The 23,714-nt window shown below is 39.2% G+C and overlaps 2 protein-coding genes across 10 annotated transcripts in view; one reads left to right on the forward strand and one right to left on the reverse strand.

The window, feature by feature from the left end:
• GFI1B (growth factor independent 1B transcriptional repressor) overlaps window positions 1-23,714 on the forward strand; it is a 528,613-nt gene that overhangs the window by 404,967 nt on the left and 99,932 nt on the right. The window lies entirely within an intron of this gene.
• The window catches only part of AK8 (adenylate kinase 8), a 125,644-nt gene that overhangs the window by 80,824 nt on the left and 21,106 nt on the right, over window positions 1-23,714 (reverse strand). For all 9 annotated transcript variants that reach the window (XR_012155214.2, XR_013634755.1, XM_073313852.1 and 6 more), the window contains 4 exons: window positions 17,571-17,655; window positions 13,206-13,255; window positions 10,583-10,693; window positions 3,144-3,212 (listed from right to left, as the gene is read on the reverse strand). Coding sequence is in view for 7 of the 9 variants with exons in the window: in XM_073313856.2 (XP_073169957.1) it covers window positions 3,144-3,212; window positions 10,583-10,693; window positions 13,206-13,255; window positions 17,571-17,655 (315 nt within the window). In the remaining 2 variants the exon portion in view is untranslated. The remainder of the gene's footprint in view (window positions 1-3,143; window positions 3,213-10,582; window positions 10,694-13,205; window positions 13,256-17,570; window positions 17,656-23,714) is intronic.

A 23,714-nucleotide genomic window follows, 5' to 3' on the forward strand; every position in this document is an offset into this window, starting at 1 on the left:
TTATACCCACAACTGACAATATTGGTTTCACTTGAGTTCAGCAGTTGCTAAACCACATATCACATAATTGTACAAGACTGTGTATTGTATAGTTGTGTTTTTAAACACATTCTACAGTTACACAGAAAGGCTTAATTCCAGAGTGTATTTAGTACATTTATGCAAATACAGTAAATACCACCAGATATTTGGCCTGAAGGGATAAACATCTATCACCATTTAAAAAAAAAAAAAAGGCAGATCATCTTAAAAAAAGCTCTAAGAGAAACTAGGCAGACCCAAATAATTCAAGCATAATGATTTGCAATGCATAAGTTTAATTCTACTTTGCAAATTCAAAATGAACAGATAAATTATGGATTAAGGCATACAGTATTTTGTACAGGAAAACTGACAACCACTTCCCAGACATTTAGGTTTTTTTCCCAAACTCTTTACTAATTTCTTTCTAACAATTCAAAATGATTGTTTCAAATCTCCCAGTGGTTGAGAGATGGAGAGTGTGCCAGGACATTCTAAAATGCAAAGAAAATAGGCCATTTAAAAAAGGAGGGGGAGGGGAAGTCTTATACATAATGAACTCAAAAGCTATTCCATAGTTTTTTCTGTCCTGGACTCATACCACTATACCATGAGGATTCAAAGGGGAAATAACAGCTAGATTTAGGGAAGGAGCATTAGCTTGAACTAATAAAGTTGTGTCTTTCATCATAGATGATGTAATTTAGATATCTGGGGCCTGATTCATCATTATGCTACTCCAGTTTTATGCAGCTGTAACCCCATTGATTTCAAGGGAGGTACACTGGCATAAATCTGGATTAATGTAATGGTGAATCAGGTACTTGGTCTATAAATTTCCTTTTGTAAAGTTATGGTATATATTTGTTTGGGGTTTTTGAATACATGGTAACTTGGAAAAAAATCTTATTGAAATGTTACAAAGCATACCCTGATTTTTTGGATGACTCCAGTCTCCTTAGTAAATACATATTTAGCTAAATATATATTAAGGTATTTTAAAATAACTTTATTTGTAAAATATGTAGCAATAATTTAATAGATTCACAGATTCCAAGGGAAGAAGCAACCATTTTGCATCTAGTCTAACCTCATATAACAGGCCGTAGAACTTCTCCAAAATAATTCCACTTGAACACCTTTTAGAAAAACATCCGAATTTGATTTAAAAATTGCCAATCATGGAGAATTCACAAGGACCCTTGATAAATTGTTCCAGTGGTTAATTATCCTCACTGTTAAAAATGTACGCCTTCTTTCCAGTCTGAATTTGTCTAGCTTCAACTTCCAGTCATTGAACTGTGTTATATCTTTATCCACTAGATTGAAAAGCGCTTTATTAAATATTTTTCCCCATATAGGAATTTACAGACTGTGATTTGTTTATTCCTTTGATGCCTTCTCTTTAGATTTGAATGAAATTACTTAAGGAGTAAGACACAACATAACGCAAATAATGGTACCACAGTTTGGCCTTTTGTGAACTGCAAATATGTAACCATAGTGTATTAATGCCGTTTTTTGCATTTGGTTTCCTTTTTGTTTTTGTTTTTTTAATTTCCACCTTGTCATTTAAATGGTTGCATGTAAACTTTTAAGTTCAGATTTAATGGTGGTAATGGGTTGAGCAATGGAACAGTGCACACTTCAGCTGTTGCTCGGCTGGACAGCATTTTCTGCTACTGGACAGTACCACACCACTTATGTGGTCATAGCTATGTACTTGCAACAAAAATAGATAGAAGAGTTACACTACTTGTGCCACAAAATCTACAATCTTAAAGCACAAGGTAGTGGCCCAAGTATGTGGTGGCCCATGGTTTGGTCTCACCTGTGATGATGGGACCATGACATGTTACAATCTTATTCCAGCCCCGGATGTTTAAATGTGGTTGGTTTTGTAAAATAAACAAGGCCTCTATTTTTCCTCTTAAAACAAAAGCCTAGAATTTGCAGAACATTGCAAAATGCAGTACAAATCATGGAAACACTACAGATTCATGGGCTACATGATATTTTTGGCACCTGCAATTATCTGTTAAGGCTGTTTTAGGAGAGGATTTTTCAGTATTTCAATAAGACATTATCTCAACATTAGCTACTGTCTTGCTTTATTCAATGAACAAGCCAGGCAGTGATGTCAAAAAGGGACAAGGTTTTATTAAATGGCAAACCTCACAACATCCCTGTCATGGCAGGAATTGCCATCTGCAGGTGGGTAAACTGAGGCACAGTTCAGCTGATACACCACAGACTGCGTGAACCTAATGTAGACTGTGGTCTGTACAGTGCTTTTAGAAAAGTGCACCATATACTGCATAGTCTGTGTTATGGCATAATTCAAAAAGAGGCTTTATACCCAACAGACTGTTATGGCTCTAACAATCTTATTAATGGACTGATTATTGACTCAATAACCATAACAGCTTCTGCAGATCTAAAGGAAATACACAAGAGGGGGTTGGGCTTTCCTTTAGTCCAGATTCAAACCACTCAGTTTGCCCAGTATTAATCTACTTCAGAAGTTCCAGTTTAGGACACCCTCCTTACATTTATGCAAAGCCCACAGGAAAGAATTTCTTGCACCCATGGGCATATTCGAGCCTATTCATTTGCCCATTTCTGCAACCTAATAATTAACTTATTAATGATTACTGGGAAGAGTATATGTTCAAATACAGCATTTCTTAGCATGGAGGGGGAAAAAAAGATATGATGAGAAACAGAGGAGATTGAAATGAAATGATAAACATTAGGGCTCTTTCTCCCCACCTACAAGGGAAGTTAAAACTCTAAACCAATATATTGATTTTTACGTATTTTCTGTTTATCTGTTTTGTCCACTGTAACTGCCAGTTGCCCCAGGCAATCAACAAAGCTATGCTTGTTCAACCTTTGATCATCTCACTGCTATACGATTAGCATATGCATACTCTCATCCTCCCCTTCATCCTGCTAGTAAAGCTCCAAACTCCCTCCACGGATGTTCAAGAAAGCAATCCGCTCCTCAGTCCCTGTTGATTTGCTCCCATTCCCTCCTCTGCTCGGGACTTGGAATGCTAACTACTGTGTGTGAGTCCTGTAAGTGCTTATCCACTGGCCCTCCAAGGAGCAATTCTTACTTGTTTGATGCAGTCCACATTTGACAGACGCTCCTGGATCAGATTGGCCCACAGTGCATTGGGAATTTTCTAAAGAAAGAACAAAACAAAAAATAAAACAAAAAAAGAAAGGCTGAATATTCACAATGGAGTTCAAAAGGAATTTTATCACTCAGGCACTCTGGCTAATGGTGGACTGAAATGTCTTCTTAAAATACATCAATCAATCAAACTGAGACCCCCAAATCATTAGCACAACATATATGTTGAGTTAAAAAGAACACAGAAATTCATTTTAAAAATAAACGAAATGACTTTTTACTTGCTAAGGTCTGAGTTCATGGTTCTGCTTTTCACCTACCAGGCTTAAACATGTCATGAACATGTAAACAGCCCCGAGATCCACACTCCTACTATTGTGTTAGGCCACAATCCTGCAAGTGAAAAAAAATCTTATGATCATAAGAAGTCCCACTGACTTCAGAAGAATTCTGGTCTACGTGCTGTTTTACAGGACAAGGTCTGTGGCATTAGTGATGTTATCAGCTGTAACATGGGACATGAAGAACCCTGAACTCAGCACTGGCAATCAGGGAGAACATGATTTTCAAATACTGTATTTTATAATCTTATATCTCTGAATTTTTTACATATATACACTGCTAATTTCCTGTGTTCTTAAAACAGTCCTTCATATTTTTTCCCAAAAGCATTTCTCCTTTTAAATTAGGGGAAACAATTTACAAATATATCAGAGGAAAACAAATACAAATACTGTAGGTTCACTAATAAGAGAAGTGGGAGACAGGAAATTCACAATGATTCTAAAAAGCTACTTAACGTTTTTTTAATAACAAGGAAAAAAGATGAAAAGTGTACAGACAGTAAGAAAAAATGAAGAATGCATTAACAAAAACAATCTATACTAATTCAACGGGTCTGGATGGTCTGCAACACGGGTTACTAAATGAATTATTTGCTAACAAGTGTACTGAGCTACTGACATTGTTATGAAGCCAAGGAAAACTAGAGAAACACCTGAATACTGGAGGAGAGGAGGAGAGACACAAATAGGACACTAACTTTTCAAAAAAAGAGGAAAGGGCAATCCTGGTAATTACTCACTGAAAGAACCTAACTTAAATCACTGTTCAAATAACCAAACAACTCTCCAAGAGGAAAATAATCCGTAAACACCTACAGGATGATGGAACTACAAGCAATAACTAGCATGGGTTTATAAAAATCAAATCATGCCACACACCCATGGTCGCTTTCTTCAATTAAATGTTAAAACTTAGAGGGAAAACATAATGCAGGATCCTTGACTCAAAGAAATTGGATATAGAAAAAAAAATCTATTAAGCCACCTAGTGCATCCTCTGGTAAGCCAAGACTGTTCCCTACCATATTTTGTTTAGAGCTTAAGTCAGTGTAATTTTTAATGTTCTGAGCAATATGGCTTCCACAACTTCCCTTAGGAAAATATTCAACGGTCTTGTAGCTCTTGCTGTCAGGAAAGTTTTCTTGATAATCAATTTGAATTTCCCTTTCTTTATTTTATCGCAATACTCCTAATTAATAACTCTTTGTATCTCCCTAAATAATTTGTGCTGTGTACGCCACATATCGGCAGACAATTATCATGTCCCACCCCACAAAGCTGTAGTTGTTAGTCAGACAAATTAAACATTAACAAAAGCTTTTCATCTTTCTTCATAATTAAACCCCTTCAGCCCCATTCCTTTCAGTTACTCTTTTCTGTATTCTATCCAACTTCTCAATATCTTTACTTTCTGGCAATATTTCATAAGCAAATATCTTCCATGTCAGATAGCAGAAGAGATTATATTATTCTAGATGTTTAATGATTTTTTCCCCTAATATTTGTTCCATTGTTTTACTAGGTTCACTTGGCAGCTATTGTCAGAAACACCCTTCTTTCTTTTTCTGAAGGCTGTATCACAGCTGTATTTCTCCATTATTTTAGTACCTCCCATTTCTCCATGGCTTTTCAAAAATAATGAATAATGGTTTGGTAAATTCATTAGCTAATTACTCTAATACCATAAAGGAGTATCATTCTATCAATGTTAAGATAACTATTAATTATTAAATTACTAGGGCAGTTGGCTCTTTTTCTTTTTACTTAAAAGTCTTAGCTGACTGAGTATCCTCATAAAGGCAATGTACATTGGATACTTCTTTTTCTTTGGAACTTAACATATTAAGCCTTATTTAGGTCATCCAGACTGGTGGATCTTAAAATCCCTTTCTACCACTTCTTATTCACTAGGGGCCTGATCCTAAAATGAGCTTTGCATAGGCGGACCCCCAAGGGCCCACACAGAGTTCATTGCAGGATAAGTACCTTAATTTTGCAGTTTTCCAGAATGTACCTTGCAGAAGTCTAAAACCCTCTACTGCTCAGCAAAATCATTAATTACTCTGCTAAATTGAAGCAGCTCATGGTCCATGGTACCAAGCTCCCCTATTAATTTTCACAATCTCATTGAGTTCCCCATTATTGTTAAGAACTAGATCCAGGATTACTTCTCTAGTTGGATATTCTACTTTCTGACTCAAAGTTATCCTCCACCTAACTCAGAAAACTCTTTGATTATGTGCATTTGATGTTTGTTGTTCCAAATAAACATTTACATCACTTGTGGGTTTCCCCATTCCTTGCTTTCACCACACAATCTGATGGGTGTAAACCTGAAGAAGGTTTCGTTTGGGGTTTTTTTGTTTCGTTTTTTGGTCTTCTTGTTTAGGATAACGTAGTGGGTATAACTAGATGAAAGTGAACAACAGAAAATTTGGCTGAACATCAGGAAAGATTCCCTAACAATGATCTCTGTTAGACCATGGAAAATTTCCAAAGGAAATGGTGAAAGCTCCATTATGCAAGTCATTTAAAATTGGATGGAAAAAGCATTTAAGAATATACTACAGAGAACAATGCTGCCCCTGCTGGGGAATAGCCAAGATGACCCAATTAGGTCTTTGTTATCTCTAATGTCTCCAATTCTCAATCATTTTCCTAATATCAGCCATTCACGAAACAGCATTCAAGCAGGTAAAAGAGAAAAAGTGAAAGAAATTGCTCTGTTTCTTGAAAGTCAGTCAGTCCCATAGGGTGGTGCGTCAAAGCCTCCTGCAGCCCTTCATTGTTGGAGCCTGGGTCTGTGGCTTTGAGTCTGTCACCTTCCAAAGGTGCGTCATGCTGCTATCAGAAACAGCTAGTGTCTTACTGACTTCTTTGATGTGTCATGTCAAGAAAGGCTAGCAACTGCCAGGGGGTCCACTCTGCTGAGCCCTGCCAAATCAATTTAAACCAAAATTATTCTAACTTCTTTCACTGCAGTGGTAATCTTAGTCCTCTTTTTTGACCAGAATTTGCCGGAGAAAAATAATCAAGGGCATATGTATCGGTGCTGCACTTTATCAGCACTCAAGCCAGATCTTTCTGAAGACTATGGCTCAATTCCAGTTTAGTTTCCTGGTCAGTGAAGTTTTCACTAAACAGTAGTCTACAAAATCACCACTCTGTTTAATATTTTAATAGGGCATATTCAATCACTTTAGACCAGATCACTACACTATTGTATTGTATTGCCCTGAATACAAGGGATGCTGTAATTGACTCTAGCCACTAGGCCGCGCTGTCCTGAATGCAAAGGCCGCTGTAATTGATTCTGGCCATTGGGCTGCACTGCCCTGACCCCAAGGGCAGCCATATTGTCTCTGACCTCTGGGCCGTGCTGCTTTCAGCCTAAAGACTGTCTGGTAGACTGTAACTGTGGTGGTATCACAACCCCACCATGCCCCAAAGGAGGATGGGGTGTGCGTACCATGCGACTCATACATACAGACATTTTCTATTTGTTCTTTTGTAGTGCTTTGTCCTGGAACAGATCTGATCACTGAGCATGCAAAGATAAGGATGCCTCTGTTTTTCTTCTCTTCTTTATTTCTCCTTTAAACACACAGGGAGACTATGCAGGTGCTGACTCGCAACAGCAGAGCACTTTTAAGTAATTACATAGTATGCAAATATCTGCACTACAATTTGCTACAGTCCAAAGAACAAACTTTCCACACAAGCCCCTAACACCTATAGTTGTTTCAATTTCTTGTTTTAGCCAGTTGACAAAATAAGTAAATCTTTAAATACTTAATCATTACACTTCACTAGAGGAATAACTTGAAGGTGGTTTCTACTGTATTAACATTGCCATAACTAGAGATGAGGAAATAATTTGCAATAATTTATCTAAAAATGGACCCTCTACTTCCGTTCATGGAATATTTGTTAGCAGATCATGATTCCCTCAAATTTATCCAGTATTCAAAAATATCTGACTTCTTCTTTGAATATTTGTAAATGTATATTGATGACAGCTGGCTGTCACTATTTGAGCTCATTAGTCAGTGCTAGACCATGGGTTAGTGAATGCTTGCATGTGCAAATTTAAAAATTCAGTTTCTGAGAATAATCATACATTTAAAATCCCCATTCCATAAACCTCTGGGCCAGTAAAACTCAAATGCTCAAATTTTCACAGGAAGCAAATGGGGCCAAAGTGAACTAATCAAAAAGTTTGAATAAATATTTGTGGAAATTGTTTTGCAGTACATGCCCAGCTCTAGTAACAATACATAGGTATACTAAGTTAATGAATGCCTGAGCTTTTTGGCCTTTGGGCTAATTCAGCCCTGGTTATCTCATACACACGAAGTAAAATGATCATCTAAATAAATTAAACTGCAATGGATGATCTTCAAGATGGACTTTACAAAACATAAGCTCATTTCATTTATTAAACTGCTTTGGAGAAGTTTGCAGTTCTTTAGTGCCCAGTTGTATATTGAGCTATATGTATATTGCGTTCTGTATTCTAGTCTCTGCATACTCACCCTTTTCCTCTTAGTGCTAATGGGTGCAAAGTGTGCATATGGCATCAAATTCACCACTGGAATTATGGCCACTTATGCCAAAAGTGGGTTTAGATCATGGACAGAAGGAGTGAGCAAGGAGGAAAAAAAAAAATCTTTGAGGGGGAAATCCTGGGCACAATTAAATCAGTGGCCAAGCTCCCACTGACTTCCATAGAGCCAGAATTTCATCCTTAGTCATAACAGTCATACATGAAAAGACAAAATCATGCAAGGGAATTGGAAAAATTATTTATGAAAGTCATCCCTCTAGTAGCTAACATCCTACAAACAAAGGTGTAAACAGCACAACACAAAAACACCACCGATTTCAGCTCTCAGATGCTCTTTGCCACTTGATTAGCCCTGATATCTTTGGCTTTAATCTTCTACACCATCAGTGTTTTTAAATCAAGTAAGCCCAAAAGGACACCCTTGAAAGTGCTTCTCTTCAGTCTGAGATATGTTAATAATTACAGTAATTAAACCAAAGGGAATTTTTGTTTTAAATTTCCCCCTCTCTGAATTGAGTTTCATGAATCTAGTAAAATAATCTTTAAAAAAACCCTTCACTCAAATTATTAAAGTTCACTTTCTCAATAAAAGCCATTTTTATACCAACCTATTCCATCCCATTCAAAAGCAGACGTTTTGGAGGTAGTCTCAGTGATTTTGATGGACTTTTTCCTCACAAATCTTCAGACCAGGAGTGCTACTCGAGGCATCTCCAAACCTTACTCTTTGATTCAATGTAATAAATACAGGGGTTTATTTTTATTTTTTTGTGGCAGGGAGGGTAAAGAGGGTGCTGACCCGATTTATTCAGGACATCCTTCCCCCATTTCATTTTCTTCTATCTTCACTAGCTGCGGGAAGCGGCGCGGATCAAGGGACGTGCTGGCCGCCCTTCCCGCAGCCCCCATTGGCCTGGAGTGGTGAACCGTGGCCAGTGGGAGCCGCAATCGGCCGAACCTGCGGACGTGGCAGGTAAACAAACCAGCCTTGGCTCGCCATGAGCTTTCCCTGAACAAGCAGCGGACCGGCTTTGAGAACCACTGCTGTACGTCTTACTTCACTGACCTACAAGGCAAGTAACTCTCATGTCAATACCATACCTCAAGTCAACTGGCAAAAATGCTCACTGAACAACTTATTTCAAAAAATCTTCCATGAGATGTTAGGGACGGGGAAAGAATGGCTCCAGAGTACTGGGCCATAGATGTGGGGTGGAAGGATTAATAAATTCAGAGAGAGTAGTGAAACAAATGCTCTTCTGACGGTTGGTTGGAGCATTTAAATTTGGCCAGCCTAGGAACTGGGTATGTCTACACTGCTATGTAAACCCCAGATTAGTAGAACTTGAGTTGGTTAACCTACCAGATCCTGGGTTTGTTAACCAAGGGCTTCAGCATCTACATTCAACTGTAACCCCAGTTTAGGAACTGTTGAACCCTGGGTCCCAATGTGGGACCCCAGCATCTACATGGCATTATGTGGACTTGAGTCCAACCACCCATATCCCAGACTTCCTAATGGCTTCCCAAAATGTGGCCACTCTAGCCCTTTGTTCAGGTGCAGTGTGGGAAAACTTCATTGTCCACCAAACTTGACTGTACAGAGGACAAAGAAAGTCGGCACTTGGGATTGTGGAATACTTTTGGTGGACTCTGAGAGTGTGAGTCCAGTGTAGCTGCATCTTCACTACAAAGCAATAGGGCTAGAAACCTGGGTCCCGACTCAGAGGTTCCACCCTCATCGAGTCCTGGGACCCTGGGTCTGAGCCCTGGGTGAGCATGATTTGTGTTTAGATGGAAGGGGTGTTAGTCTTGAGCCTGAGTTCAAACCCTGGGCTTACACTGCAGTACACACATACTCTAAAAGTCCTCCTAACCCTGCTGCTGCCTCCTCAGCCTGAGTGCCTCTTGGGTTTGCACTCACCAAATGACTAGATTGGCACACTACTCTAAATTAGTGCACCAAGTACATTATTTGTGTCATGCTACAGAAAAATCAACCCTACATAGCTAAGTAGCTCTGTCACATCGAAGTGTTTGGTCTCCATGAACATATCTTCTGGAAGTATTTTGTACTGAAACAGACCCCAGAGAATAGTGCTTACTTAATGGAGATCATCAAACATGCTAAAACAGAACAGGGTCTCTCTTGTGAAACCGTATAACTCTTTAAACAGTACTGTGCATACCCAGAAATGTATATCTAGTATCTAATAAGAATCTAATGTTAAGGTTTTCAATCATTGCCAATCCCTGTCTCTCCCATCCCTGTCTGTGTCATAGCATATTTTTATCTCTGTTCATATTATCATATGCAGCAAAAAGATTATTTTGTCTCTATGGAAACCCCTGCACCTACGAATTCGTACACCCATGTTCAAACCACCATTGATGCAAAACTATATACTTTAATCTGATCAAGTTGTCCACCATTTGAAATCATGGCAGTGTCATATAATTTGTCTTCCGTAGCGCACTGAGCTGGTACCATTACCTCTCCCTACATACCTGTCCTCTCTCTTGAAATGCCGTTACTTCTTTTGTCAGCTCTAATGTTTCTTCCAATAAAGTCTCCTGAGTGATACAAGGGGTATTCAATTGTTTACAAAGCCATGTTGCCTGGGGAAAGAAGGGGCAGGGGGAGATGGGTGCAAAGAAAATAAAATATGTTTTCAGAAGCCCCACAGAAAGCAAAACAAGTCAGTATTTTCCTAGCCTCCAATTTAGACAAATAATCCGTAATTCTAAGCTTAATAAGTACTCACATTGCAGAACAGATGCTTTGTTAATATGTAATTAAGGTTGTGAATACTTATCAGTAAATTAAGGGGAAATAAAAGAATGCTGAAGTTTTCAAAACCATATATATTGAACAGCCAGGAAAAACTGATTTTAAGGTAAAACTTAAAAAAGCAGACAAATATGAATATGCATTGTTAAGAAACACAAAAACAACCTTAACTCTGTATCCATGCCCCTAACCCTCCATCCAAATTAATGACACAACCTTATGCCTGTATGACATCTTTCCTGGCTTAGAAAGTAATTGAATAGGTTTCTAATACCTTAGATAGACATTGAATAATGAGCCAAATACTCCCATTACACTGTGATCATACTCAGCATAATCTGTGCAATACCCACCCACTCCATGGTCACAGACGGTCCTCCATTCACAACATGGCAACACCAAATACTTACCTTTTACAAGTCATAAGCACAAAGGTTCCAATCCAAGGCCCACTGAAATCAAAGAGTATTTCCACTGACTTCAGCACATTTTGGACAAGGCCTGAATGACTCACTTAACCTCTTCCTCACTTTCCCAATATAGTTTCCTAAACACACTTGAAACTCAACTATGTAAACCATGGTATATCAGTCCAGGGGGGAATTTTGTAAAGGTGTCTGGAGTTACAGATTTCTTAAACTCTATGGATGAACCACCAAATTATAAGACTGAACCTGAGAAGTACTGAGCATCTCCAACTCCCACTGACTACATAGGATTTAAGATGTCTCCCAGACACGAGAGGTCAGGGGCCAACCACGAAGCTATATGTCGGGTTGAATAGGGCAGCTGGCTGTAATATACAACAATACTTGTCGATCAAGTACCTATCTTTCAAGTAGGGTGCACTGGATGGCGGGGATATCAGGACAGAATATAGATAACGTATGGTACTTTAATTCTCTAATTACATAGTATTGTCTAAAATTTTTAATTTAACTTAATTTCCTAGCTTTTCAATGTTTTCTTTGAAATTCCACAGTTCTTTTAAAGTTTGTTTCCTCCCCTTTTTACATTTTTAATGTGTATTTACAAGTTTAACACCATTTTCACAAAGTTTTTTTGGCTGGGAATTCCATAAAGTCTTATCATCTTGTCAAGGGAAGATACCAGTACCCTGCCACATAATGGAAATATATATTTATGTTACACGGAAAATAAACACCAGTGCAACCTCATCGTTTTCAATGGAGTTGTACCAGCGTAAATGAGAGTAATATTGGCCCTGCTGCTGAACCAGCTAACCATTTTCTCAATGATGCACAAACCAGATCAGAATCCAGCTCCCTATCTCACAACTGCACTGTTTCTGCACTGCCAAAAGGAGAGGAAAAAAAACCAAAAAACAAAAAACGGTAGAAACTTATTTTTGTCCCTGAAATTTGCAAATGTGATTTTAAATACACACAGAGAATGGAAGCTGTTGAGAAAGGTGCTAGTTGTACAAAGACCATTTCTTTGACAAGTCTTAACTGCATCTGAAAAAAGTTTCTAAAAAATAAAAATAAAAATGGATATTAATTCTTAAAAGATAAAAAGCCATAATTTTTTTTTTTTTTGGAAAATACACTGTTATACTGTAGTCCTGTAAACTGTAAAACTTTTAAGTCAAAAGCAGTTGTGACAATTAACACATTTTAAATTCTGTGTGGCTCAACTCCCTCCTTCCCCTCCCCTCCCACCCACCACACACACACACACAACAGTACACTAAGAATCACACTTTCAAAAGTGGCCTCTAAGTTTGAGTGCCCAACTTTAGACACTCAGGGTAGAATTTTCAGAAGTGCCCAGGTGATTAAGAAACACTAACTTTAATAGTATCTGTGCTCCTAAGTCACATAGGCACTATGAAAATCGTACCCCTCAAGCCTGATTTTCAGAAGTGCCAAGCACCCAGAACTCCAACTTAATTGGGAGCTGTGTATGACCAGCACCTCTGAAAATCAAGCCCAAAACATCTAAAGTTGTACACCCAAAACTTAGAAAACACTTCCGAAAATTTGAACCTAAATGTCTCAAATCCATAAATGTAATAGGCTTGCTAGGTTGTTTTGTGTAGACACCGCTCGTTTCTCACATTTTTTCAGTTCCCCTGTTCTGAGGTGCCTGTGCTTCTGTCTAATCTAATCTAGTCAGTCTATCACTGTGGTATCTAGGCACAGGCCAAAACTATGGCACACAAAAGCCCACAAAACAGGAATAAAAGTTATTTTTATTCTATAGTCACAAGACTTTTGACTTCTAAATACATAGTTATTCTAGCATAACTGAAGAACAAGTTCTTATTTGCAAATATATGGCAGTGCAGTTTTATAACACTTAAGGTAATATACTTACAATAGTGGTTTTTCCAGAGGCGGGTGGACCAAGTATACAAATTCTTGGAACTATAGAATAAATATACATGAATGTCAAAATACAGAAAGGCAAGACACCTTTATTGTTTCTCCATATTACATAATATACAACATATGTAATTATATTGTAATACAGTTATTTCACTGGGAGTCCTGCTTGAGTAAGGACTGCAGGATTGGGGGACCAAACTAGTCATGGCTATGTCTTAATTAATTTCCATAGTTAACACGTTTAAGACTCTGATTTGGCCAGGCACTTAGCACATATCTAGCTTTAAGCACAGGTAGCTTATTTGTAACTCACATAAACAGGGCATAAATACTGAATACTTATTTTTCTAACTTTTCTTTTTATTCCCAACATAGAATATCAGAGTTGGAAGGGACCTCAGGAGATCATCTAGTCCAACCCCCTGCTCAAAGCAGGACCAATCCCCAATTTTTTTTGCCCCAGATCCCTAAATGGCCCCCTCAAGGATTGAACTCACAACCCAGGGTTTAGCAGGCCAATGGTTAAATGGTTTTGATCTGATGCATCTTACAGTAAAGTATTTTAATTTTGTATCTGCAGTATGATGGAAAATTTCAAAGTGTATAGTTTCTTATTTTACTACTTTGTACTAATAATGCATTTCCTTTTCATTTTTAGAAAATGAAACACGAGTAATATAATTTCAACTCACACCTTTCTCTAGACAGTTTATGTCATGGATCAGGAAGGTTTATACATTGCAAAATGGGCACTTTTCCTTGCTATTGAGGATAGCTACCTCATGGGTAGAAATAGAAAAAAAATGTATACGGAACATTTTTCAGATTACCTGTGGGACACTAAAACTTTTCATAATCACGGGAGAAAATGGGCTACTCCACATTTCTCCTCTATCCATTTAAATGCCCTCAATTTCTCTAGTCAGCATTAAGTTCCATTTTTTTCTCCCTTTGTGTTTATCTGCTGCATGTCAGTCTCCCTTCCATACGGAGGGGATGCAAGAGGGAAGGAAGGAAAAAGAGTTACTTGCCATGGCAGCAACCTCTTTTCCCTTAGCACACAAATTCCTGTCTCATCTCTTTTAGTATTTATTAGTTCCAGTTTTATTATTCGTATAGTGCCACAGCTGTACAAGGCAACCTAAAGAATAAAAAAACTGAATAAGGCCCCTGTCCCAAGAAATTTACTATCATATAGACAACACAATGATTATTCTCATTCTACGGTGATGTAGGGAAGGATCAGCAGTGTGAAAAAACAAGGAGAAAGGGAAATATTGCTTGAGAAAGATTTGAGGCTTTTTTTGCACGCATGCATTTTGGGCTGTGATCCCTTGAATCGTCATGCTACATTAACACCTTGGGTTTTTCCTCTCCACTTTCCATTGCGGGGAGAGAAGGAATCAGGCTTGAAAACAGTGACTGATAGGTATTTATTGGCAGTAGTATGGGTCAAAGAAGATGAGTTAGGGTATCTATCCAGCCAAAAACCTCCCCAGGTCATGACAACCAAAAGGAATATATACTCTCTGATCTCAGCAGACAGGAAAGAATGGGAAATGTATTTTTATGAGGACCTTCCAAACACGTAGGAGCAGTTGGGCAGGTGCAATTTTTAAACATTCATAGAACCCAAATTACAGCTTAATCTTTACAAAGTTATTTGACTGGGAAGGTTTAAGGAAAACTCCCCCTGTATTGGTTCTTGCAAGCGCAACAGAACTAGTACACAATGTCGAAAAATACTTTAAAAGGATACATCAGCTGTTTTTATCACCTAATTTCTTTCAAATGTAATGTGATTAAATCCTAGTTTCTTAAAATCTAACACCTTGAAACTCAGCCCGGTACTGAGGAATTATTTATAAACAGCGTCATAAAAGAGTGCTCGGGTGCCAACACTAATCAACTTCTTCAAACCACTTCAAAGAAAATCAAAAAACCTTTCCATCCACAGATCCTTTTGAGGTTTAACTAGGAGCATGATTTAAAATTCACAAGAAAACCCTTAGGTATTGAAGCTTTAATACACAACTTTCTTGGACAAACGTTTGATGAAAAACGAAACGTACCATTATATACACCATATCATGCTTTAATATTGCCCAGGGCTACTGTAAATGCTCACTTTGTACTAAATCTGGTTTTCTCTCTGCTTAGTGGCTGGCAGCAGATGAGGCAGTGTAATGCACTGATTTACTCATTTGCACACTTGTAAGAATCTTCTAAGGCATTTTCCCCTAAACATATGACACAAGGGCACAACCAGAGCTTCACTCACTGTATGTAATGTTTAACCCCTCAAATCAGCACACAGTTAATATTAAATGCTTGAGGTCCACACAGGCAACTAAATGAACACTGAGAAATCTGCCCAACACCTTTTTCTTTGGTAATAAACCACATCTCAACGTTGAGTCTTGAGATGTTACAGAATTTACTTTTCCAAGCAGTCTTAACATTTAGCATTCAGTTTTAGATGGAATTGAATTATTCCTGGCACAATGCAAAAGGATGGGTTGGACTCGGTAGGGGTCCCGTCAAGTCCAAATGATTCGGTGATTAATATTAATGCAAAAAAAATAACTTAACATGTAAGGCAACTCCTCTGTTGAACCGGAGAAGCATACAGTACAAGACTAACATTTTTCCAGAATTTTGTAACATTTCATCATGGGCATGGTTATATAGGAAGTACTCACCAAAAAAAATGTTACTTGGATTCTGGAAACCTTTTATTAGCACAAACCCAGATAAAGTGTACAAAACAGACATCTTTGCATTAAAAAATAGCTTAGTCATCACACCGCTCTCACTTTTTAGAACAATCACATGAAAGAACACTAACACATGGCCTTGAGTACGAGAGCCCAGTCACGTAAGATTTGACCTAAAAGCTTCATCAGGATTGTTGTAAGTTATAATCATTGGGTTTGTTTGTATTTTTTTAAGAGTGCTTTAGATACTGTTGTTAATTAAATAGATTTTCTAACTTTACACCTGGGGTAGCTGCAATACCTTTTTCCCACATCTCTGTTTGAAAATTTCTCTGGGGCTAAACCTGTTTAGCTAGGCAAGCTCATGAAAATTCATCACTTTACTGATGGCTCTGATAAGGGTTTTTTCTTCTAAAGAGTCAGCACCTTCCACCATGATCAAAAAGTAAATATAATCTCTACTACAGATTTCTCTTACATTGTTTTCCATAAAATTTACTTTTAAAACAACATTTAGGCTTTAATTTTAATTGGAGTTCCTTCCACATCTTAATAGATTCTTTCAAACCACAAACAGATAGCAGTTTTTCATTTGACAAACAATTGCTGTGGTTCATTCTTTAGTCTCTTGTTTTACTGAAGTTATGAATGGCAACCTGCTTGATTCTGTTCAAATAATACTGTGGGGTTAAAGAACAAGCCTTAGCTCAGTGTGATGGAGATTTATCAGCATTCTATAAAATCTCATGAAACTCCTCATCTGTATACTTTCAACGGGGCTGTAAAACAGATCAGATTTCTCATGCTGCCCACATCAGAACAGGCTGGACACAATTTGCAGGATTTGATTTTTGCTATTTAGCCGCATTTCAGTTGACAGCCATCTGATCACGAAGGAGAAAGAGCTCTTAGCATCTCTTGTGATAATGATTTCATTGATGCTGTAGCAGAACTTTCATAATGGTTTACTATGGTTTTAAAGAAACATCAAAGCAACGTGATACCAGCTATTCCTGACAGCTCATGCAGAACAAAAATTATAGTTCAGTTGTGCATCTCCAAATATAATCTGCCTAAGGGTGAACAGTTTGTAAATCAAATAATTTGATTGAGTGTACATGCTTTTATTGTGCAGAATACATACTTCCTATTCAATTTATCAGGTTTTGTTATACACATGGGTAGGCATGCTTGCTGTTCCTTCATCTGAGATGCCACTGAGCTGTGGAACTCATTAACAGTAGCAAGTAACTAAGTACTCAAAAAAACAGAGAAGCTGCCAGCCCAGGTAGAATGGGAAACCAATTTTACACCTGACAAAAGGGGTAATTAGCGAGTTTAAAGACAACAGAAAATATCAGATGGGGCACAGAAAGCATTAATAATTGATACACTAGAACTCTTTGTTATTCCCTTAGAGGATTTCATTTTTATAACAGTTAAAGTGCATTTTTATTTGATTATCCACTAGAAAAGAAATTAAAAACATCTTACCAATAACTATTCCAAATTGCTTAAAAAAATTTGAGACACAGGCTGAAAACTTTTATCCACCATTTACCAACTGAAGTAGAGTTTCACAACAATGGTTTATAAATCACGAGTTGAACTACATATGGTCTCTCATTTTCACTTACCATGATCATTGTCTTGCTTTAAGTGGCTTATCATATACTGGATGGGCTCATCAGGTTTATGGATTAACAACCCTTCAAGCATGTTCTGAAAGTAAATAGGACAGACTCAGCAGGAAATTTAACACAGCCGTAGTAATAATAATAAATAAATAACAATAATAATGATGATGATGATGATACTTTGCATTTCTATAGCAATCTTTCATATGAGGACCTCAGAGATTGATATTCATTCATCTTCATAAGTTCCTGTGAGGTAGGGAAATATGAAGCCCATTTTAGAGAGGGACAGACTAAGTACATAGCGGTTCAAAGACGATTTGCAAAGGAAAATAAATGGATGTGTGGACCTTTTATTGTTTATGGTGCAGCAAGAAGGCCTGAAAGATTTGGGGGCTGTTATTTATTTTATTTATAAACTCCCCCCCCTTACTTGATTTACCCTAAAAGTATCAAGAATTTCACATATGGTCTTCCCTGTTCTTGCTGAAAGGCTTCTTGGAGAACATAGAAATGTGGATTGTCAGCTCTCTCAGACCTTCATTGAAAGGGCAGGATGGTGAATCTTAAAGACATCCTTTGTCCCAAACGTTTCTCAGCCAAATCAAGTCAGTGTTAACACAAACAAATTAAAAAATAAGGAATTGTGACTAGTGTAAATAAAAATAACTTTCCCTCTTGATCAGTTTCCCCATCCTCTTTTGGTCATAATCCTATTAGTTCTCCGGTAGCCTACAGGCTTCAAGGGTAGACAAGACCTGAATTTCTGTTGTAAAAAACCCTGCCTTAAAAAAAATATTGTTTTCAAGTCTTCTTCATACTTCATAAAGAACCAAAAAAAAAAAAAAAAGAGCACAAACTTCTTTCCACCATGCCCACAACCTTGTCACGTTTCCATTTCTCAGGTTCATATAGGATCTGATCCAATTCCCACTGAAATCAATGGATATCTTTGCACTGACTTTGGAATAATATCCAGGAATCCTAACTTTCAGACACTCTTACTGTAACTACCCAGCACTCCATCACAGCAGATAAGTCCATAACCTACATGTGAAAAATGTCTCTAATATTACTCCTTAGCTTTTTCAGTGCTGGAATTTTATCATAATAAGGTGGTGCATATTATTTCTGGTAGCAGGCAACAACGCTCTGGAGAAGCGGCAAAGAGTCCTGTGGCACCTTATAGACTAACAGACGTATTGGAGCATAAGCTTTTGTGGGTGAATACCTACTTTGTCGGACGCAACGCTCTGGAGGTTAGCCTTTAGGAATATAGGACCTAACTCAATAAAACCTCCTTCCATTTTCTGTGATGCCTAAGGACTGGTCTACCCTACAAAGTTAGTTTGACATAAGTTGCCTTATGTCAACTATTTATTCATGTGTCTACACTCAAATGTGTCTCCCGCTGATGTAAGCACCCCATTCTTGAGAAGCAGTAACACCACCTCCCCAAATGGCATTGATTCATGGTTGATGTACCATGGTCAACACAATGCAAAGTAGACATTGAGTGACATATGTCAACCTTACCACTCCCCCAGCAGGTGTTGTACAATGCCTGACAGTGATCACTCTGATCACAATTGTGAACTCCACTGCCCAGGTCATGGAGACCAGAAGCCAATCCCTACCCCCTGATCTCTGCGTATTTTTTAAATGCCATTTCCTGACTGCCAGCTTGGTGAACACACCTAGCAGCTCTCCCTTGTTGTGTGCAACTTTCCAACCGATCCTGCTGGCGATATGTTATAGACATGCTCCTGGCCTCCAGTATCCAGGAGGTACTGGATCTCCTGGGCCTCCGGAGAGAAGAGGCTATGCAATCACAGCTAGAAACCACTCGTAGAAACATGGTCATCTACAGAAAGATTGCACAGGGGACGAAAGCGAAAGGGTATGACAAGGATCAGCAGCAGTGACATGAAGAGGTGAAGGAACTGCAGCAGGCATCTCATAAGGCCGGGGAGGCCAACACTCAACCTGGTGCAGAGCTTCAGACCTGCTGCTAGTTTTACAGGGAGCAGCATGCCATACCTGGCGGAGACCCCACCAGCACCCTGCAGAGCACCCTGGGTTCCTCAGTGGAGTCCGAGACCAAGGCTGTGAACAAGGGGGGCGGGGGTCCCATGGTGGGGGGAGTCCAGCTATGAGTGAGCCAAGATCTATTCAAGACTCTACCACAGTCTAACCAGTCCTGCCAGCCAAGCCCAATCCAGGGGAAGAGACCAGGATAAGCACATGCATGTATTCTCCCATAAAAAGTTTAAATGTGAAGATGGTACCCAGCACAAACCCAAGTTAGCAGGACACAGGCATCTGCTTTTCACTGTTTCACTCGTACAAAAAGACACAGAGGTACAACAAACAGAGGTAGAGTTATCTGCTTTTCATTCCCTTGTATTATTGGGTGGGGTGGAATGCTGATTAGTTTATGTATACAGGGATGTCCCTTATACACTTCTGAGGGATATCAATGAAACTTCCATGGAAGTACAAATCCTTTCCCAAAGGATATGAGGAAAGGTTGCTGTATTTCTCCCTCCTCAGTAGGACACTTTCCTACACCACTCTGCAACGACTTCAGCAGGCACCACTGGGGTAAACAAGCTAGCAGGATAAGGGCCTGGGCAGCTTCAGGACACCAACAGTTGCTGTGCTCTCTGTGCCTTTGTTAGCCTCAGAAGTGAGATAACAGCTAAAATCACACTGCCTGTGGAATACAGCACCAGTATGCAGTGCCATTGCCCTGTACTCGTACCCACAGAAATAGGGGCCAGATTTTTTTTGGTTTACTTAACCAGACAACTCACTCTTCACCCTACTCTCTCCTCACCCTCAGCAAGCCAGACTCACTATGGCTCCAGCTAGACAGTGGTGTTGTACAGAGGTGCACCAAAGCTGAGGTGTCTTGATTGAAGCATATCTGATTTAAAACTTTTATGGGAATAGGGGAAAGGAGTTCTGAAATTTATCTTTTGCTTTCCTTTGTGACTGTAAACACGATACACCTGTCTGTTTTATCCATAGCTGCTGCCATTGCAGCCTTGAAGGGTGCCCCATTCACACCCACAGAATGCCTGACCCTGATGAGAAGAAAGAAGCAGACTTGGGAGGACATGTTCAGTGAGATCCTGCAGGCCACTGCTGTCTTGGACCACAAGCAGAGGGTTTGGTGGGTGAATATAGAAGTCAGCCTGGAGAAGGAAAGAGCAGACAGGAGAAAGGCCTAGGAGATCCAGCAGGAAAAGGAGAGGGAGATGCCCCAGGGTATAAAAGGGCATCTCAGGCAGCAAATGCAAATGCTGCAGACTCCTGTTGTCCTACAGGTCCAACAGTCAAGTGCTCGCCTCCCCTTGCAATCAGTGGAGAACTCCATTTCACCTGCTCCCTACGCCCCACATGGCATCATGGGCTATATCCCTATCATTACCACTCCGTGCCAGGAGACAATAACAAAAACCACAGCTTCACACATACTGATCTGTGAGAACCATGGTTGATGTATGTTTGGCAGAAATGAACTGAAATTGCTAGAAAACATTCATGTCCTAATTTTAAAGCTCTGTTCTGTTTATTTATTTTATAAGTCTGCTTTTTAACTGCACATTACTCTTTGCACTGTTTTTGTTACACAATACATTTTTATTTTTTGGAAATTAATTTATCTTACTTCATAACATATACAGCAGAATACCTAGTGCTATCGAAAGCACACATTAAATTATAGTTGAACAGGATCACAGAATTCATAGGTTCAGTGCAAAACACACTGTAATCATTATAAAAGTCCAGTAACCAGTGTGATATTCATAAATGTACTCTACAATTGCAAACACCCCCCAAAACGTCAGGGCCAGGCACAGCATAGTCCAGCACAACATATTAACATTGCTGACTGTTAAAATGCTCTTTCAAGGCCTCCTTCAGCTGCGTAGCTCCCTATTGAGCTCTTTTATAGACCTGGTGTCTGGCAGTTCAAAGTCAGCGGACAGATGCTCCACCTCTGCCTTCCCCCTTTGCCTCACAGATATTATGCAGGACAAACAGGCAGCTATAACATTGGGATATTTTTCTCACTGAGAGCTAATTTAGTGAGTAAACATCACCAGTGTCCCTTCAATCCACCAAAAACACATTCAATTGTCATTCTGCACCTGCTGAGCTGGTAGTTGAATCTTTCCTTGGAAGTGTCAAGCTGGCTAGTGTAAGGCTCCATGAACCAGGTTCCTCGGGATCACTATTGGCATTTCATCACCACAAATGGTAATAATCTGCCAATCAAGAAAGAATGTTCCTGCTTGCAGCTTTCTGAACAGTCCTGTGTTCTTAAAGATACAAGTGTCATGCACCTTCCCTGACCAGCCCCTACTGATATCAGTGAAGTGACCCCAGTGACTCACAATGCTTGGATAACCATAGAAAAGTAGCCCTTTTACTGATGTACTGTGTTGCAAGGTGAGATGGGGTCAAAATATGGATATGCAAGCCATCTATCACCCCACTGCAGTTTGGAAATCCCATAGCTGCAAATCCATCCACGATGTCGTGCATACTGCTGAGAATCTCAGTCCTGCTTAGCCAATTAACCAACTCAAAAATTATTTCCCACTAAGCGGTAGCAATCCAGTGTTGCAAGCATGCACATTGCAATCACCACTTGCTTCTCAACTATCAATGCAGCTCTCATTCTGGTGTCCAGGCTCTGGAGAGCTGGTGTGAGCTCGGCAGACAGATCCAGGAATGTGGCATTTTGCATCTGAAAGTTCTGCAGCCACTGCTCGTCATCCCCAACAGGCATTGCGATGCAATCCCACCATTCAGTGCTCATTTCTCTGACCCAGAAGCAGTGATCCACCTCTTGCAGCTGCTCTGTGAACACCATCAACCTTTAATTGGTTTTGCTGTGCCCCTCAGCAGTCCCTCCTCAAAGAAATCATCCTGTCCCCCACTGTTGCGGTACTTTGTGCGGCTCCTCAATTACCTGAGGATCGCATGTCCTGTGTTTGCAATGTTCATGACAACAGGGCAGAGCTGTGCGGGCTCCACGCTTCTGTCAGAGATAGCAGGCAGCGACAATTGCCATGCAGGTTTGTGGGATTTTAACAAAAGGTCTGAAAATTATGCCATAGGGATGGTATTATGGGATGGAGGAAGTTGCATGATGGGAATTTATCACAGACTCATAGGACTGGAAGGGACCTCAAGTGGTCAACTAGTCCAGTGTCCTGCACTCATGGCAGGATTAAATATTATCTAGACCATCCCTGACAGGTGTTCATCTAACCTGCTCTTAAAAATCTCCAATGTTGGAGATTCCACAACCTCCCTAGGCAATTTATTCCAATGCTTAACCACCCTGACAGTTAGAAGTTTTTCCTAATGTCCAACCTAAACCTCCCTTGAACCAATGGACTTAAATTGCAGCTTGTCCTATCCTTAGAGGTTAAGAAGAACAATTCCTCTCTCTCCTCTTTGTAACAATCTTTTATGTACTTTAAAACTGTTATGTCCCCTTTCAGTCTTCTCTTTTCCAGACTAAACAAACCCATTTTTTTCAATCTTCCCTCATAGGTCATGTTTTCTAGACCTTTCATCATTTTTGTTGCTCTTCTCTGGACTTTCTCCAATTTGTCCACATTTTTCCTGAAATGTGGCGTCCAGAATGGACACAATACTTCAGTTGAGGCCTAATCAGCACAGAGTAGAGCAGAAGAATTATTTCTCGTGTCTTGCTTACGACACTCCTGCTAATACATCCTAGAGTTATGTTCACTTTTTTTGCAACAGCATTACACTGTTGACTTATATTTAGCTTGTGGTCCACTATGACCCCCAGATCCCTTTGTGCAGTACTCCTTCCTAGGCAGTCATTTCCCATTTTGTATGTGTGCAACTGATTGTTCCTTCCTAAATGGAGTACTTTGCATTTGTCCTTATTGAATTTTATCCTATTTACTTCAGACCATTTCTCCAGTTTGTTCAGATCATTTTTAATTATAATCCTATTCTCCAAAGCACTTGCAACCCCTCCAAGCTTGGTATCGTCCACCAATTAATCCTTATCTCCCAGAGTACTGTGTGCAACTCATTTCTAACCTAATAAAGCCTCACATCCAAAACCTTCCTAACTAAAGGTAG

Source organism: Lepidochelys kempii, chromosome 16 (assembly GCF_965140285.1).
Source record: "Lepidochelys kempii isolate rLepKem1 chromosome 16, rLepKem1.hap1, whole genome shotgun sequence".
NCBI lineage: Eukaryota > Metazoa > Chordata > Testudines > Cheloniidae > Lepidochelys > Lepidochelys kempii.